Source organism: Callithrix jacchus, chromosome 5, assembly GCF_049354715.1.
Source record: "Callithrix jacchus isolate 240 chromosome 5, calJac240_pri, whole genome shotgun sequence".
Classification (NCBI taxonomy): domain Eukaryota; kingdom Metazoa; phylum Chordata; class Mammalia; order Primates; family Cebidae; genus Callithrix; species Callithrix jacchus.
The window spans coordinates 48,456,929-48,472,522 of NC_133506.1; the positions used below are offsets into that span (position 1 = coordinate 48,456,929).

At 43.1% G+C, this 15,594-nt stretch overlaps 1 protein-coding gene across 6 annotated transcripts in view; it reads left to right on the forward strand.

Annotated features, from left to right (window-relative positions):
• The first annotated feature begins 480 nt into the window (after positions 1–480).
• Positions 481–15,594, forward strand: part of TSHZ2 (teashirt zinc finger homeobox 2) — a 512,491-nt gene continuing 497,377 nt past the window's right edge. For all 6 annotated transcript variants that reach the window (XM_078372002.1, XM_017972118.5, XM_054255473.2 and 3 more), the window contains exon 1: positions 481–1,446. In XM_078372002.1, coding sequence (XP_078228128.1) covers positions 1,407–1,446 — 40 coding nt within the window. In that variant the 5' untranslated portion in view covers positions 481–1,406. The remainder of the gene's footprint in view (positions 1,447–15,594) is intronic.

Consider the following 15,594-nt stretch of genomic DNA (forward strand, 5'->3'; position numbering starts at 1 on the left):
TTAAGACTTAGGGGATGCAGGTCCTCACCAGATAAGTTCCCCTCCCCCCTTTCCCCGCCCCGAGCAAACCTAAGTTCTCCCTCTTCTAATATTGTGCATAGTACCTGCTGCTCAGCCAACCTGGCCCTTGAATCTCCCTCCCAGCCTCCCAGCTTCAGAGTTCAGACATCATCACCCGGCCTCCTTTTTTTTTCTCCCCCACCCCTTCCCTCCTCACCTCTTTTCCCCCCGCCTCCGCCCCTTCCTCCTCCCGGAGGGGTGTCCCCGCGCCCGGTGGGCACGCCCTCGCCCCGGCGGAGCTCGGGCGCTCGGAGGGGCCTGGGCCGGCGCTCCCGGGCCCCCGCCCCCAGCCCCTCTCCCGGGCGGGACGCTGTCCCTTTAATAGGCTCCCGCTGCCTGGCGCTCTGCGGCTGGGGAGTAAATTTCTCCCTGTCATCAGGTCGCGGGGAGAGGAGGAGGAGGAGGAGTTTGTTAATGTTCAGTTTGTTCAGCGGGATCGATGTTTGCTGGCATCGCCTCGCCCTGTCTTGTGTGTGCGAGGGTGTGTGTGTGTGTTTGTGTGTGTGTGCCTATGTGGGGGGTGTGAGTGTGTGTGTGTGCGAGGAAGCGGGGGTGCGTGCGCGTGTGAGTGCGTGTGTGAGTGTGTGTGTGTGTGTGTGTGTGTGTGTGTGGATTCCAGATTTTCTGTCTTTCCAAAACCCGCTCCTGTCCTCTCGCATATCACTCACAGACGGGGATCTGACAGCAGCCACAAACCTACAGTGAGTGATCGCTCTCCCCCCCCACCCCCGGCACGAATCCGCCATAGAGATCAGCGAGGAGGAGGAGGAGGAGGAAGAGAAGAAGGAGGAGGTGGAGGAGGTGGTGGAGGAGGAGGAGGAGGGAAAGAGGAGAAAGAAGAAGAAGAAAAAGAAGAAGAAACCCACTACCTTCCCAGGATTGCCTTTTTTTCCTTATCTTTACGCGCGAGTGTGCGTGAGGCGCGTGTGCGCCCCTCGTCCCTTCCATCCGAACCTGGTCTTGGATGTTTAATAAAGAAATCAAGTGTCTCAACAGTCACCCAAAAAAAAAAAACGCAAAAACAAAAAAAAATTCCAAAAGCAAAAACAAAAAGAGAAAGAGAGAGGAAAAAAAAAAATCCAAAACAAACAAACAAACAAGGCAGAACCAACCTCTACTTCAAAGCAGCCAGCACAAGCCACCCGTGTCTGCCACCCAGAGAGGGGGGTCTCTGGCCCGTGCTGGAGGAGTTGCAGGGGGGATCGTCAGGGGGACAGAGGCCGAGTGACGTCCTAGGAGCCACCGGGCAAGAGGCGGAGGAGACCCAGAGAGGCCAGAGAGACAGCGGGCCCCGGCGCGCGGCTCGGGGCTGGGGCGCCAGAAGTGGGACTGGAGCGAAGTAGAGGATGCCGAGGAGAAAACAGCAGGCACCCAAGCGGGCGGCAGGTAAGAGAAACGGCTCCGCTTCGGGGCTGCCCAGCCCGGGCTGCCCTGCGCGCCGCGCTCCTCGCCCGCCCTCTTTGCCCCTGGGTGCCCGGGGCACCACCCACTTAAGCTTTCGGGGGAGTTTGCGCCGGGTGCCCCTCTAGTAACCTGTCCTCTCTCGCGCCTTCTCTGGTCTCCCAAATCCTCGGCTTCCAAGCTACGGTTGGGTTGGGGGGAGCTATCCCACCAAGCCTTTCCTCCTTAAACTTTTTTTCCTCCACCCTCTACCCCACCCCTAACTTTCTCCCAGTCTATTTCTTGCCTCTCGGGCCAAAGTCGGGCTGAGGATTTGGGGTGCGGAGTAGGGAGACAGCCCCTCCACCTCCGCATCCCTCAGCGTGGTCAGTGCCAGTGGCTTCTGGCCTCCAGGGACAGCGTCTCCTCTCACTGGGGCTTGGGGCGCTGAAGTGTGAGGCATACCCAACACCCGGGCTGCACGCAGGCTTTGGGGCGAGCAAATAGGAGTTTAGCGTTGGTCACCAAGGTGGACAAAATGCCCCAGGAAATGGGTGAATTTGCGTATGTTGTCTAAAAGGATCCATATTGGGAAATCTAATTAACAATTTCCCTACTCTTAATAAAGTGGGGAGGGTGGTAAATGCCCCATAGAAATTTAAACAGCTCTGGATTTTCTTTACCCAGAGAGTTGCAAACTTTGTGAAACGATTTGTACCATAAGAACTATCCCATCTGAACCCTTACTTATTCCTCCACAAAAAAGATAGGAACAGGTTAATGGATCAGTACAATAGACCTTCTAAGGGTTCCCCCCCCCCCCCGCTTTTGGGTTGCTAATTGCTTTTTTAATAGTATGCTGGGGTTTTGTTTCTCGGAAGTGTAATATGAAAGTTCATTTTTCTTCTGCCAGACCCACCCACTGAAAAATCAGCTTTCCACTTGATTGCTAGTTTTGATTTGACATTTGATTGATCACCTGTCATCTCGCTGCCTTTGATCTATTCATTCTTGATATATATCAATAAATCACTCACCATGGTAACTCAGAGTGCCAGTGACGCAAACCTTGCCCTCTATATTCAGAGACAGACATGCACAATTATTATCTTGTTTGGCTTTTAATGTGGACGTTTTTATTTCTTTGTGTCCTTTAGTTGAATCAGGGCTTTCGCAAAAAGCTTGTTTAATTGTTTTTTTCTTCTCTCTCTGTCTTTGCCCTCTTGATTTAGGCAGCATTAGGTAAGGCTGCTCTTCTGCAGACCCACCTCCGAATTTCATTCTGTTCCAACTCTAGCAAAACGTAGGGAGAAGTTTGGTGGAACACTTTCATAAACTTTGCAAAGTCACCCTTAGAACAAATCCAAAGTTAGTTAGAAATCTGAAGAGAGTGGGTCCCTTGTCTGAATGTGCCAAACCACCAAGCTCATTCTCCTTCCTCGCCTGATTCGAGCCCAAATGGCAATATAGGTGTTTTGAAATATCCACAATTATTATTCCTTCTGAACACAGAATTGCTTCCCTAACTATTTGTAAGTTGGTTCGAGTGGCATGCGGAAATATTGATAATGTGGATTAATATTTTCTGATTGTTTCCCTAAAAGCAAAATAATTAAAATATTTTTAGTGACGTATATATTTGGAACTTGCCTCATCAGTGAAGTTTTCTTTTTTGGACTCTGGTTACTTTTTTCAAAAACAATGTCTCTTTCCTACCTTTGTCTCTTTCTGCATTTAACCCACTTATTTCCTAAAACTTAGGCTGCTTTGCAATCTGACAGCATGTGGATGTGTGCAATGGCCTTTGAGACCCAGGAAGAGCAAGGCTGCTGCATCTAGTTCTGGCAACATAAGTTTAAGTGTAACTACATTATTAGAGATAACGTCCTTATTGTTGTTCCAAAAGAGAACCCTGGGCTACCGTCCAGCAAGAAGTGATACTGCCCTGAAAATTACTCTTTTTTTTTTCCTTGTTGTTCCAGTAAAGACTATCAACAACTAGGCAGTAATTTAAATTACCAGAATGACTGGACATGTCTCCTTTAGTAAGCTCATTACAAAAAGTGCATTGCTCAGAATTGCTCGACTTTGATTATAATTATCCTCCAATCGATAAGGATCCAGGTGTACGTAACATAATGCTGTATCACATTATTTAAATTAGATTCTTTTCATTAAGCTGTATCTGTTTGTGCTGGCTAGTTTATTGGTGTGTGTGTGTGTGTGTGTGTGTTAGAAACTTGCATCTATAGTTTCAGTTTTCTGGCCCATTATATTCCTACTGTCTTTCTGTGTTTGTTTTGTATGATTCTTATTATTTTCACCAGAAGAAGTGGAAACGCTTTTTAAGCTGAAAAAGGATAATTCATTTCGTACACAGGGAGGGCCCTCTTACCTTGTTTATTTGCTCACATATTAACAAAGGAGATAGATTTTCATGCAGTGTTTCTTCTGTTCATCTGAGGTCATCAATGCCCTACACTATTTCAGCTGAAGTGGTTATTCACAAGTAAAGTTAGCCACTATGGGGTTCTGTAGCTAGCTAACATCCAGGGAAGGGGAAAAGGTGGGTTCTAAGATTATGACCATACTAACTTTATCACTGCTTAAAATTAAACACAAGGCACAACTGTAAGTAATTACACCCAAGGACTGATGTTGAAAGCTTGATTTCTAGTTTGATTAATGAATAATGGGAGATAGAAAAAGCCTATGAGTGGATCAGAGCTGAGGCTCTCCCGGAGCACTCTTTTTCCCAAGAACTGTTCCAGGCAATTTGATTCCTTTGTATTATTAGTTTTAAGTTCCATGTTTCAAGGAATCAATTACAGAACTTTCTACTAAAGCAGGTATCTAAATAGAATAAACAGAATGATATTGTAAGCGACGAGGAATTTTAGTGTTTATTTGTTAAGTCCTCCCCCTTCAGGGGTAAGGGATGTGAGGGGACAATTCTCTTTAAGGAAACAGCTAAATCAGAGTATCTCCCTCTGAAATGTCATTCTTCCTGGCTTTCTTGAGTTATGCTATTCCACCATACTATTACTTATGGCAAGAAAAAAAAAGTTGAGAGAGCAGCCTACCATACCCCAGGGGTTTGTGTTGTGTGTGCATGCTTGCTTTCTTGGATGTATATTTCACTCACCATTAAAATGCATCTACTATTACCTGAAAATATTGCAGGATTCAGTACCAGCATTTTTCCCCTGTATGCATTTCAGGGAAGATACAGAAAATAGCAGGAAAGTAAAATAAAACAGAATGAGGTTTTGATTTGATTGCATTTTGCAGGATGCCGAGTGGTTAAAAATGTGAGATTGTAGACTTATAATCTAACTCTTGATTCTCTACAACCTATCTCAGTCTCTGTGTGCACACATGTATAATAGGTATTTTATTTCACCATCCTGAACTGTTTTTATATTAATGACAGCCAATTGCAATAGAATACAAAATCTTTTGTGAGCACATCTTGTGAATATATAATATGTATGGAAGTTATAAGATTCGGCCCCTGCCCACCCAAAGCGATTAGATGTTTCCTTCTTGCTGACTCTCAGAGGCTTTCCGATATCCAGCTCTGAGGAGAGTCTTGCAAGAAAGAACAGCTCCCTCAATTTATTTTGTTTATTTAATATGGAGATGAATAATGCAGATTTTGTTTTCATGAATGTCCTTGTGTGGCAGTAAACATTAGACTATTAGCAATCATTACTTAAAAGTTGCAATTTGCACCTTAATAGCACAGGTTATTTACATGGGAAACATAGTCAGCAGGGACAACTCTGAACACTGCAACAGAGCAGAAATGACCTCGGAGATCTCTTTTTCCCCCTCATGATAGTGGCGACTCTGAAATAATGGGTGAGGTCTCAGAAATCTCAACCAACAGGATGGAGGGAGGGGGCAGACAGCTCAGGGTAAAGTTTAACTTTACTGTCAGATGGGACAGGATTCAAGAGACTAGGTAGGAATCAGGTAGATTTGGGACCCTGGCTCTCTCATTTTGCTTAAATGTCCTTCAGAAAGACAAGTTCACATCTTGAACATTTAAATATTGCATGCTATGGATTCCTTCACTTGTGCAAAAGTATGATGTTAACAAATGAATGGAAAAATACACACATACGCACATATGCATGCAATAAACCCCAAAGGGTCACAGCAGCACAAACTCTTTTGGCTTCTGACCATTCTTGTTACTTAAGGCAGATCTCTGAAAAAGGAATAGATACCTTGAAATCACTTGGGTATTTCAGTCTAACATTTTGGACTGAAATTGATTGCTTAAATGGTCCTTTTCCCACCCCCATCCTGATTTCCTCCTTCCACCTCTCACCTCACCCTTAAAGACTCGGATTGAATAGGACATCTCAAAAGCCCATTTGTTTTAGGCATTTATTGATTTCATTTTTAATCTGCCATATCAGAACACAATACGTTAATCCTAATCAGCAGATTGCAAGTGACAGAGAGTTCTAGTGGAAACTGTGTAAGGGAGCAGGGGTTCTGGGAAACTTCTTGAGAATGAAAATCTTCTCTGAGGCTTAAGAGTTTGGATGTTGAAGGTTACTTTTGGGGAGGGTAGAAACATTCCTCAGAAACGGTCTACATTTTTTTCTTCCACTTTATATTTCCTTATCTCCCACCTGCTCATTTTATTGCTACCCTTTGGGAACGCTTGACATCCAACAAATACCTCCCAAATATCTTCGGGAGGTCTGTTCCTGAAGCAGCTTGACTTTTGTCATATTCTTCAATGGAGGTTTATGCTTTCATTTCATCCCAGCTGATTTCTCATTCATTTGATGGAATTTCTCCAAAGGATAATACCTGAATTGATCTGTTTCTCTTCTCAGGGCCTTGGGAACTGTGCTTTCCATTGAGCAGGTTTTGGTAATTGGGGGCGGGGAAGGGGTACAGACTGAGCCTGGCATTTTTTTAAAGCCACTGAAATGATGCCTCTCTGTTCATCACTGCAGCTGAGCTTAGGAAGTCAACCAAGAAGAAAACCTAGGCCCTGATCATGTTTGTGCTGTGCCTGTAATTAGCTGACACGAGGTAAATATCCAAAGTCGATCTTCCCTTTCCATCACTGTATTTATACTGTCCATTTTATTTGGAAATGCCATGGTCTGGGAAGACTGAGCCACTATTTCAAAGGCAATGCCTGCTTCTTCTACCCATGTCCCCTTTAAAAAAACACACAGAAATTGCCGAACAAATTCTATATTAAGACCAGGCATACACAGAGTATCATTTTCGTTTGATGCAAAGTCAGTTGGAAATACATTAAACTAACAGTTAGAGAGTGTCTTGCATCGCTTCCCTGAAGCAGTGCCTTTTCATTACATATTTAATTACAATCAAACTGAACGACTTTTATTAAAAAAATCACAGTGGTATTAAAATAAGCCTGGCGCACAAATAATTTTATTGCTTCGCAAGTTGAGAATGCTTTTATATTTTTATTTCTTTGGGAGAAATGTATTTTAATTTTCTAATGTTGTGATAAATACAGACTATCTTTTACTGTAGTCTGTAATCAGGGAGAGCTTATCCTTCTATCTTTATAGAGTCTGCTTTTCCCTAGAATAGGTTTTTATATTCCATTTTTTCAGTGATTTGTAACAATTGGTATGGTTTTTTTTTTTTTTTTTACATTTTACAAGTTCTATTTAAACTTAGAAATTCTCACATTCCTTAGGGTGATCTTTGGCAAGCAGCTCTTCAGTTACAGGAGGAGGTTAGTCATTCTAACCACATAAGAAAGTGCAGAGTGCTTGCTTGCTTACCTGGATATTACAGCAAGAAAAATAACACCATCTATTTATGTGCCTTTAACATGTAACACTATTGAACTGGATTTATAATTTCTTTTTTGTTCTTCCTACTGACCTTTCATTCACTTGTTTTGGAAACTTTTGCTGAGAAGAAGGTATAGAGATAACATTTAAAGTGGATTTCGAGATACATCAGATTTTTAAAACATCGTAATAAAAATTAGAGACTTCAGAGCCCAGCAGTTCACTGCTAATCTAGGTCTGCAAACTAATAAGAAAGCGTCTCTGAAAACACATAGTTTCTACTTGAGCTTGCACGTGAACAGGGAGCATCTCCAGCAGTGTGGTCGTATCCATATTGCTCATTTTGTCTGAGAAATTATTTTGTCCGAGGGTATCAGACTGAGGTCCGTTCGAAGACATTATGTACGTATACAGACAAACAGAAGAGAAATCTGAGATGCAAGTGGGAATTGCTGATATATTTGTTTCCAAAGCAAACTCCATGAATGAAATGATTAAATAATTCGGAAGCATTCGAAAGTCATTAAAATGGCCATTTGGAATTCTCAGTTGTTGCCTCCCTCCATTTTTTTTGCATTTTCCCCATAGAAAAAGACATCCCCTGGGTCCCCTCAAATATTCTGGGATGCTGAAGTAATGCCTGCAACTATTTAAAATTTTAGAAATTAAAATTCAGGAGGCACAGCAAGATAATCCTATTATTAATATATCGGTATTATTTAGCTACGCATAACAGGAAAACGTACAATGCAAAAGTTTTAGAGATAATGAGCTTAGAGAAATTACACGGGGGAAGGAATACCTGGATCATATTTGAAAGCATTTGTCTTGAATTCTGCTCATCTAAATGGGAGTTCTCTTTCTACCTGCGTCATTTAAAAAACAATTTCAATATCCCCCTACCTGGTACCAGAGCCTGAAGCAGAGTCTAATGAAACTCTCTCTAGACACACAGATATAAGACACTATACTGCACAACGTTTTTTAAAAAATTGTTTTGGAAAACTAAATCTGGGCATGCAAACTAAAAGAAAGACCTCAAGAATCTTTATAAGATAGCTAGCTCAGGGTTCAAGATCAAGAGAACTTTGTTTCGGCAGGGTAAGAAGACAACAGCATTGCATTTTAACTAAACATCTCTTCTTGGCAAATGAGAAGCGGTGAAGCAGGGAAGATTTTTTAAGGAGCTTTTTAGCTCTTTTGCATCTCTCTCCAAAGACTAATTTAATTTAAAAGCTGTAGTGTCCATTTATGCTAAAGGAAAGGCCTCATGTTTCCACAAAGCTGCTAGACACTAAGGTGGGTTTTAAAAAAAAGGCGCAGGTGTGGTCAGCATTCTGCAGTTTCTGTTAGTACAAAAATTAAGATCACTGGTCTTAATTACTTGAGTGCTTTGAGAACTAAATGAATACTCTAAAATTACCCCTGAGCGTTCTTCTTAAAGCTACATCTAAGCCATTTCTATGAAAATTACATAGTTTAGATATTAAGGTGGGTAGAAGACAGTTATTGTTTTTAATGAAAATAGTTAAAAACAGAGTTGGCAGCAGCCATTCTGTTTGTAATGAATTCGAAAAAACTTCCGTAATGCTTTCCTGCATCATGAAAAATCCATGAAATCTGGTGACATGGGAGTTACAAAAATGAGACAGAGGGTCAAGGTCTTCTACAGGGGAAACATGACTTGTGTAAGTGAGAGCAGCGGCATATAAATATCTCTATATAAACTGCACAGGGCTTACTTTAAATCACTTCAATTTATCAAATCTTTGGAATTTTTTATGTATTTAGGAGCCTCTCTTTTATACCCCAGAGAGATATGAATAGCTTCTGGGCCAAGATGATGCTGTAGAGAAGAGTCAAATCTATTCTGTGCATACGGTACCGTTTGGTACAGAAGAAATGCCAAAATGAAAAGCTGTAAATTCGTTTTATATCAGAATGGCCTTTGGCTACTTTCCTTTATTAGAAAGTTGGGTACATTGCTGAGCACTTCTTGTTTTCCCCCTTGGGATTAGATTTGAGACTGTGGATGGAACGGTGGAGTAAGGGAAAGTGACTTGGGTCCTGGTTGCGGCCTTGCCCCATGCGAGTTATTTAGCTTCAGGCAAGCTCTAGAGATAAACCTTCTTCTCCAGGTAAGAATGTGAATTTTTGGAATCAGACTGATTCAGGTTCAAGTCTCTAGGTCTAATTCTCGTTTGGCCGCGTAAACTTGGGCAGGCTACTCAAATCTCTGCCCTCCACTTCATAATCTATAAAATAAGGGACAATTCTAGTTCTTTTGATGTTCCAGGTGTGTTGCAAGGATTGTGTGAGATGAAGGCTGAAAAGCGCATTGAAACTGTTGGGCGCCACAGGGATGAGAGGGAATAGTTCGTCTTTACCGTGAATAACCAGACCATGGAAAATTTATATTAACAGGGAAACAACAATCTACCAATTATCACAGAACAAGGGATCCAGGGCTTAAAACAAAAAAAAAACAAAAAAAACCAGAGATGGATGCATTTTGATTTGTAAGCCTGGAAACACAATGGCTAAGCAGTGTTTGAGCCTCTTCTCCTGAGGCAGACTCGCTCTGGGCTGTTTGGAGCCCAGCACCAGCTCCAAAAGATGCTTCTTTCCCAAGAAATGGAATCTGTAGCACCACCACCAACAGTGACAACAGTAACAATGATATCTGCCACTAAACAAGTGCTGTTTATAAGCCACGTGCTTTGTATGTTTACATGTATTCATTTACACAGCAGTTATTTCTTGAGTTCCTACTATGTGCTAGACGCTGTTCTACAACCTGGGACCTGGGGGTGAATAGGATGGGGATGATCCCTGGGGATCTTGCCCTCCAGTTGGGGGAAGCTAGAGAACATACCAATAAATGTCTAAAGGAGAAGATAATTTCTGTATAGAAAACAGCTTCATGATGACAATAGTTTTATAAAAGCAAAATTACGAGAGCAGGAATTAGGCCAGCAGAGATGTGGATGGTCAGGGGAGACCTCTCAGAGGAGGGCACATTTGGGCTGCGTCTCGTTACTTATAACATTCAAATCTAATCCCTGTTTTACTGATGAGAATCTGAGTAAGTTGCAGAGTAACTCATTCAAGGTCATGCAGTGGCCAAGCTGAGTTTTAAACTCAGCTCTTCCTGCTTCCAAGGCCCATGCATTTAATTTATTATGATCCTTTATCTATCACTATCACTCACAGGGAATTGCCACAAAAGACCCAAGGAAGAACCCTCAGTCTTATGATGCTCCCCCTGCACCTATTGTGATGTCTAAAACTACGGGGGTAAACTGAGAGCCTACACCGAGAATGCTGCCTTTAGTGGCATCTCCAGATAGAATCTTCAGGCCGACTCCTGTCATCTGAAGTTGTCTCTTTATGGGTTCTTTCATGGGTGCATACATGCATTCATTTGCTCAACAAATATGGACTGTGCATCTAATATGTGCCAGGTATCATTCTAGGTGCTGCAGAAGTAACAGTAGACAAGAATAGAGAAGCCCCTGCCCTCACACAGCTAATATTCTTGTGGGTGAGCCTAAAAGCTAACAAAGAAATAAATATATAATACAATATTGAATGGTGCTAACTGCATTTCATAAGAATAAATCCAGCAGCATGGAGTAGAGAGCGATGGAGGTCGCCATGTTATGTAGAGCAGTCAGGGATGATATTTCTCAAGTGGTGATTTGATCAGACCTGAACAAAAAGTGAGAGACCAGCAAAGCACAGAGCTGGGAGAAGCACTCCAGGCAGAGGAAGGAGGAAGTGCCAAGGCCTAAGGCCAGAGTTGACTGGCCTGTTGGAGGAATATGTAGGAGGCCCATGTGGCTGGAGCAGGTGAAGATGGGGGAGCACAAGAAGGTAGACAGGAAAGGCAGGCAGAAGAGCAGGTCACAGATGGCCTCCAGATTGGATTGTAGGTGGGATGAGCTTCCACTGGAGGGGTTCAAGCAGGGAGGTGATATGATCTGATTCAGTAATTAGAACATAGATAGGCCCTGTGTGTATTTCAAAACTGATGATGGACTTGGGCATGTTTGTCCTCTTGGTCTACTTACCCAGCCCCTAGTGATGGTGAGTGGGATGCTTAGGATGATAGAGGTGGCATAAAAACACATTCCCAGCCTTCGTAGAGGGATTCAGGCTGTGATGGGTTATGGCAAGGCTGTGGAAACGCAACGTTAAAAGCCAAGAAGATCTGGGATCCACCTGCAGCCAGCTGTGCACTCAGAGGCACAGTTTCCTCACCTCACTGCACCTCTGTGTTTTCATCTGTCAGATGGGGATAAGGATTTTGCTCACTTCACATTTTACTTATGATAGTTAGATTATGTGATACATATAAAACTCTTGGTGCGGGCCCAGTATTTACATGGGATCTTCCACACAAATGAATGTTTTTAATTCTTGCACTTAATTGTGCTTTCTCTTCTGCAGGAATTCTGGGAGAAATCGAGGCACCTGAGTTAGTCTTTGGTAACTATTAGGCATTAACCAAATATTTCCTGATGAATGAATAAGTGAAGCTGTAAATAAATGAATGGATACTTTCATTCATGTATTGCTTTCTATACTAATTAATTACTTTCAAGTAGAAGGATCTCTTTCACAGGTCTAAAACTTTTAGCAGACCTCTGGACCAATTGCAAATCCTAGCTGTTCTTAGAATATGTTTCAAATTAGAAACTATTAGAAACTTTTGATTATGACCAAAAGATGATTTTTGTCATAATCTTGTATTTTGTTTATTGTGGCACCACTGCCTTCAATTGAAGAGCAGTGATATCCCTTTGTGCGGTAAATATTGTTCATTCATCTTCTGGACAGTGCTTGCTGGGAACATGGATGGAGGGGAAGGGGTGAAGGGTCCTCATTTCTGACCCTGAGGTTCAGCCTCTCCTTGTGCTTTCCTGGCCTGCGCTCTCCAGGTGCTCCCAGCCTCTGAGGACCTGGCAATTCTGCCCCTCCCCCATAGGGAACCTGCGTTCATTCCCTCAGGCCCCAGGCGGCAAAGCTTAGGGGTTGTTAAGCTAATGGGAATAGGCTACGGGCTGTTTCCTGGTAACGCCTTCTTCACTTTTTAATTGTCACCTTCAGATAAGTGCCTGAGAGCAGGAAGAAGGGAAGCTGGCTGGCTGCCTGTTCAGATGTATCTTAGGACAAAGAGATATGATATCTCGGAGAGCCAGCACAGGGGAGATTCTGCTGCCTGCCTTAGGACCTTATGAACAAGTGTGTTGATGGGAGGGAGGTTGTGGCTGGGTACCAGGTGCTGCAGGAGGTGCTGGAACTGGAGACTTGCATCCAAATGACAAAGTGCCTGCCTTCCTGGAGCTTACATTGAGTGTGGAGGACAGTTCGGGGACTAGCCAGCAGACAGTCCATGTGTCGGGCTGTGGTGTTTGCAAAGGGTGTTTGCAGGGATAGAGCATGACAGGAAGTGGCTGTTTTGGATACGATGATCAGGAAAGGTCCCTGACTGCGGAAGTGATACTGACAGTCTGGAGTGAAGTGGTTGCAAGAAAACGCACCTCTCTGGAGGAAGACAATGCCAGGCACAGCAAAAAGCTGGGGCTGGAGCTACTCGGAGGAACAGGAGGAGTGGCTGGGAAGCTGGGTGGCTGGAGCAGACGGGGAGGGTAAGGATAAGCAAGTAAGGAGCTGGGGCTGGCACCGAGGTGGGGAGGCTTGGAGGGTGCCAGGGCAGAGTCAGGATCTGACTTAGGTTTGACAGGGTCCTCTGGCTGCCCTGCGATTTGTCAGGGACCCAGGTTGCAAGCAGGTCAACCACTCAAGAGGCATCTACATCAATGCAGTCAAAGGCTATGCTAACTTGGACCAGATCGATGGCAGAGGAGCCATGGCCATGGTCCAGAGACAGATCAAAAGGTGGCAGGTAGGATGTGAGTGAAAAAGATGCATCTACTGAAAACTGTCCAGGAAAAATCAGACTAGGTTAGCCATGAATATCTTCTGTAATTCTGTCTTCTATTTCGCTCCTTCAGTAATGTGTTAGGGTCTTACTGCAAATTGTCATATCTATCGTTCTCTGAGCCAAAGTGGAAACCGAGGAAAGGAGTAGCTAGGAGAATGTAGGAGCTGCCTACATTGTGGAATTGACCATACAGGGAAAGAGGCCACACTTTTCCAAGTACATTGCCTGGAGCCCTGGAGTGGCTTCTTCACATACCTCTCCACCCCCATCAGACAACTCAGTCCCTGTGCAAGGGGATGATCCTGGAGTCTGACAGACAGGCATGGGTTCCATTTCTCTCCAACGACTATTTCATCTCGGTGTGACCTTAGGCATCTTCGCCTCCCAGAGTTTGTTTTCTCATTAGCAAAACAGACCTAATAAAAGGACTCATTTCATAGGGTTTTTTATGAGGATTAATTGAGATAAACCAGATAATACGCTTAGCACAGTGGTATTTGCAATGAAGAAAATGGTAAATGGTGCATGCATAGTAAGTGGTCAATACATTTTAGTCATTCTATTAACAAGTTAATAATCCTCTCCATGCCTTTATTTCCTTATTGGTAGAAAGTGGATAATAAAACCCCCTCTGGGTAGTTGGGAAAAGTCAAGTATTAATACCAGTGAAGCACTTGAAATGGTGCTTTGCATACAGTGAGTGCCCAATAAATGGTAAATTATTAAAATCATCACCATGACTCTGAGCTTATGACTTTGGAAGGTAGATGTGTCTCATTGCCTTCATGCCCACAAGGCCTGGCACGTAGATGGTGCTCAATAAATATTATTTGAAGGACTGAATGATGGTTATATGGTTCTTGGGAGTTAAAATGAGAAAACCCAAGGAGCCAAAAGCATGTCTCTAGGGGGAAGGCTTAGAGAGCGCTGACTCGACCCATCATCTCCAATTATGCAGTTTTAATGAGGGAAGCAAGCCCATCCTTGAACATTATTTAAGCCAGAGTTATCCCAATAAACATTTTCCTACTACGAATGGTAGATGAAGTAGCATTGAGTTGCAAGTGAAAGTAATGTCCCTTCTGCAATACCATTTCCATGCCTCTGGCAAGTCAAGAGAAAGTCTTTTTTTGGTGATTGCCTATTTTTAACACCTCTCACCCTTGTTTGTCAGAAAGAGAAGACCTCAGATTCAGAGACTTTAGCAAGCAATGTTACTTAGTAAAGTACACCTGTAATCCTAGCACCCTGGGAGGCCAAGGCAGGCAGATCACCTTAGGTCAGGGGTTCGAGACCAGCCTGGCCAACATGGAGAAACCTCATCTCTTCTAAAAATACAAAAATTAGCGAGGTGTGGTGATGCATTCCTGTAATCCCCGCTAGTTGGGAGGCTAAGCCAGGAGACTTGCTTGAACCCAGGAGGTGGAGATTGCAGTGAGCCGAGATCGTGCCACTGCACTCCAGCCTGGGCAACAAAGTGAAACTCTGTCTCAAAAAAAAAAGAAATAATAATCTTAGACTTTCATTGTCTGACTACCATCAATGTACAGCAAATTATACAGGTTTTTCGTTTACTGTGACATAAATTTTTGTTTTAAAATAAAACTAAGAAAACAAAGGAATGGTTTTAAAGAAACATATAAAGAAATCAATTTTGTGTGTGTGTGTGTGTGTGTGTGTGTGTAGGGGAAGGTGTTGCACAAGCTGTGAAGAGGGGGTAGAATGATGTGAGAACATTGCAATACCAGGACAGGGCAAGGCAAAGGAAAAAGCTGTGAGTACGGCCTGTCAGGAAACCCCCAGAAGACAGAGAGACATTCTTTAAAACTTCTAATAACTTTGGAAATTGAAGGAACCTCCTTTCGCAAGATATCAGGAGGAAACCCAGAAAAGTCTTTACTCAACCCCCCAAATTTTGCAAATATGGAGGAAATGGGAATGATGTCCCGCTTTTGCATCCAGAATAGGGAAGTGGTTCTCAGCCCTTATTTGGCTTACTCATCACTTGGAGAAGTTGCTAAAATACAAATTTACAGATTCCAGACCTACAGCCTAGAGATTCTGACTCCACAGGAGGAAAATGAGACCCATGAATCTGTGAATTTGTACATTAAGTATCCATTCATTCATTTGAACTACAGGATAACAGGAAAAGTAAATAAAATCTATGTAAGTTCCATTTTTTCTTCTCTCTCTCTCTCTCTCTCTCCCCTCTCCTCTCTCTCTCCCCTATTCCCTAAATGCCAAAGCACTTACATTTTAATAGTTACTTGCGGGGTCCCTTTTCACTTTTGGCTTTTAGCAAACAGAAAAACAATATAAGAAGTCTCCCGATTTTGTTACAGCAAGCATTTATGCATTCGTCTACCTGGTCTCAGCACCAAACAGAGCCCAGAA